The sequence below is a fragment of the Parambassis ranga genome, chromosome 1, assembly GCF_900634625.1.
Source record: "Parambassis ranga chromosome 1, fParRan2.1, whole genome shotgun sequence".
NCBI classification, from domain to species: Eukaryota; Metazoa; Chordata; class Actinopteri; family Ambassidae; genus Parambassis; species Parambassis ranga.
Window position 1 is genome coordinate 25,436,577 of NC_041022.1, and position 2,055 is coordinate 25,438,631.

At 43.1% G+C, this 2,055-nt stretch overlaps 1 protein-coding gene across 1 annotated transcript in view; it reads left to right on the forward strand.

The window, feature by feature from the left end:
- The first annotated feature begins 1,750 nt into the window (after nucleotides 1–1,750).
- Nucleotides 1,751–2,055, forward strand: part of LOC114436233 (P2X purinoceptor 3-like) — a 5,467-nt gene continuing 5,162 nt past the window's right edge. Inside the window, exon 1 of the mRNA XM_028406405.1 lies at nucleotides 1,751–1,759. Coding sequence (XP_028262206.1) covers nucleotides 1,751–1,759 — 9 coding nt within the window. The remainder of the gene's footprint in view (nucleotides 1,760–2,055) is intronic.

Consider the following 2,055-nt stretch of genomic DNA (forward strand, 5'->3'; position numbering starts at 1 on the left):
GAACTCAGTGTCACAGGGATGTTTGGAGCATCTTGTGGATCACTTGCCTGAAGCACTGGAGCGGGTACTGGTGAGATGTGGCAGGACTCTACGAGCGGCAACCTCTGGGGCTCAGAACTTGTAGTTCACGCTGCAACCACTGGGGGCTGGCTCCATAAGCGAGTCATTTCCCATAGACTCCCATGTTAAAATGGCCGACTTCACAGCAGAAATGAACATGTTTACAGCCTGGTACCAAAAACCACTCTGGTCTCAGATGATAAGTTCTCTGATTATTTTTATAATTCACCTGTTTTTATTATATTTGAACTTAAAATTACGCATAATTATGGGGCTTATAGTTTCGAGTGACGGGCGGTTGCTGTATCACAGTGTGAGTTTACGCGATCACCCGACCTCCTCAACTCCACTCGTGCTCCCATTCTTTAAACAAACGAGTGATGTCACGGAAGTCCTCTGTTCTTTCACATCTGCAAAGAGAGACTCATCACGCTGCTCAGTTCTCATTATTCGTTTATTACAGCTAAGCATTAGTATAGACACACGTTTGACAGAGCTCATTTACAATAAAGTACACACAGTAGTTGTTCCTGGTGCGTCAAGATGATAAACACATTTGGCACATCATAAATGAATTTAAAATGACAATTTCCCTAAAAATGTTCTTGGTCCATATGGATTTTGTTCAAAAGCTTATTCAAAGCTCATTTAATACAGACTGTGTATTAATACATCAATGGATTTACTGTGTTTTTAACCTACTGTTCAAAGATGCGATCAAGAAAGACATCAAAACATTTTAACCTGCAATCTGAAACCACCTTCCTCCTTTCTACAGGGCAGTAACATCACATAAATTTGTATTTTCACCATCCTCCGGAGGAGAGTTCACAAGGGCCACCATCTCTGAGCCATTTTTCTCTTCTTCCGCATTTTGATCTCCATCACTTGCACTACTCGTGTCCTCTTCATCATTGTTCTCACTTTGGTTCCTTTCCTCTTCCTTTTGTCTGTTCATTGCCCTCTCCTTTAGATCATCCCCCTCCATACTAGAGTAGTCGTCTGATGTTTCACTGTCTTCCTCCTTGTGTTCTTGCTTTGTCTCAACACACACAGCACGTGGGCACAGACCTCCCTTTCCCTTGTCATGGCTCTGCTGTCCTTCTTCTTCTACCTGGCTTTCTTCCACATCATCTTTCCTTCCTCTCTTCCCCCCTGGCCAGAGGCGAACACCCATTCTGTCCTCCAAGTTATTGATTCCAGTCCTCAGCCCTTCCCTCACACCCAGCAGGAGCCGACCAACAGAGCTTGTCTCACCTAAATAATGCTTCCTCATGCTATAGCAGCAGCCCACAAACACCATCAATAGCACAATGGCAAAAAGAATCAGAACTAACCAGGTGCTTGATGTTTCAGATTTTGGTGTTGGTTTTGTTGGTGTTGTTGGTGTTAAGGCGAGGGCTGGTTGAGCCGTTGATGATGCTGATGTAGCAGTGTTGTTATTCTCTTCATAGTATATTTCCGTAACTGTTGTGTTGGTAGTTAAATCTTGTGTAGCTTCTTGAGCTTTGGTTGATGTAGGCAGGGTTGTGAAAGCAGTAGGGTAAGCGAAGGGACTCGGACCTGTCACATTGCTAGATGATGCAGGATTCAGCAGAATCCACATAAGCATAGGCAGAACTTTGATGGCTTTGGTCGTCATGGTGACTGTCCTTACAAAGACAGAACAAGCAGTTAGAATCATGGCGGAATGCTAGAAGTAAGCAGTTTTGTCTATACCTGTAGCAGTCCTGTAGTATAATGAACTGCACAAGTCTGTGTATTTAAATGCTTTGAATAAGTACATCTACAAATACATCAATTCTGTGATAGCTTCCATGTCCCTCACATTCCACTGAATAGCTAGAGTGCATATGATAGATGATGCGGTCAGCAAATTGATGTTTTGTTCCATTACTACCACAGACACAATCACACCAATGACAGACTCTTAACAGTGTTTCATGATGCTGACTGGCTGACTTGTGATTTACTGAAATTACCTGCTTCTGACAT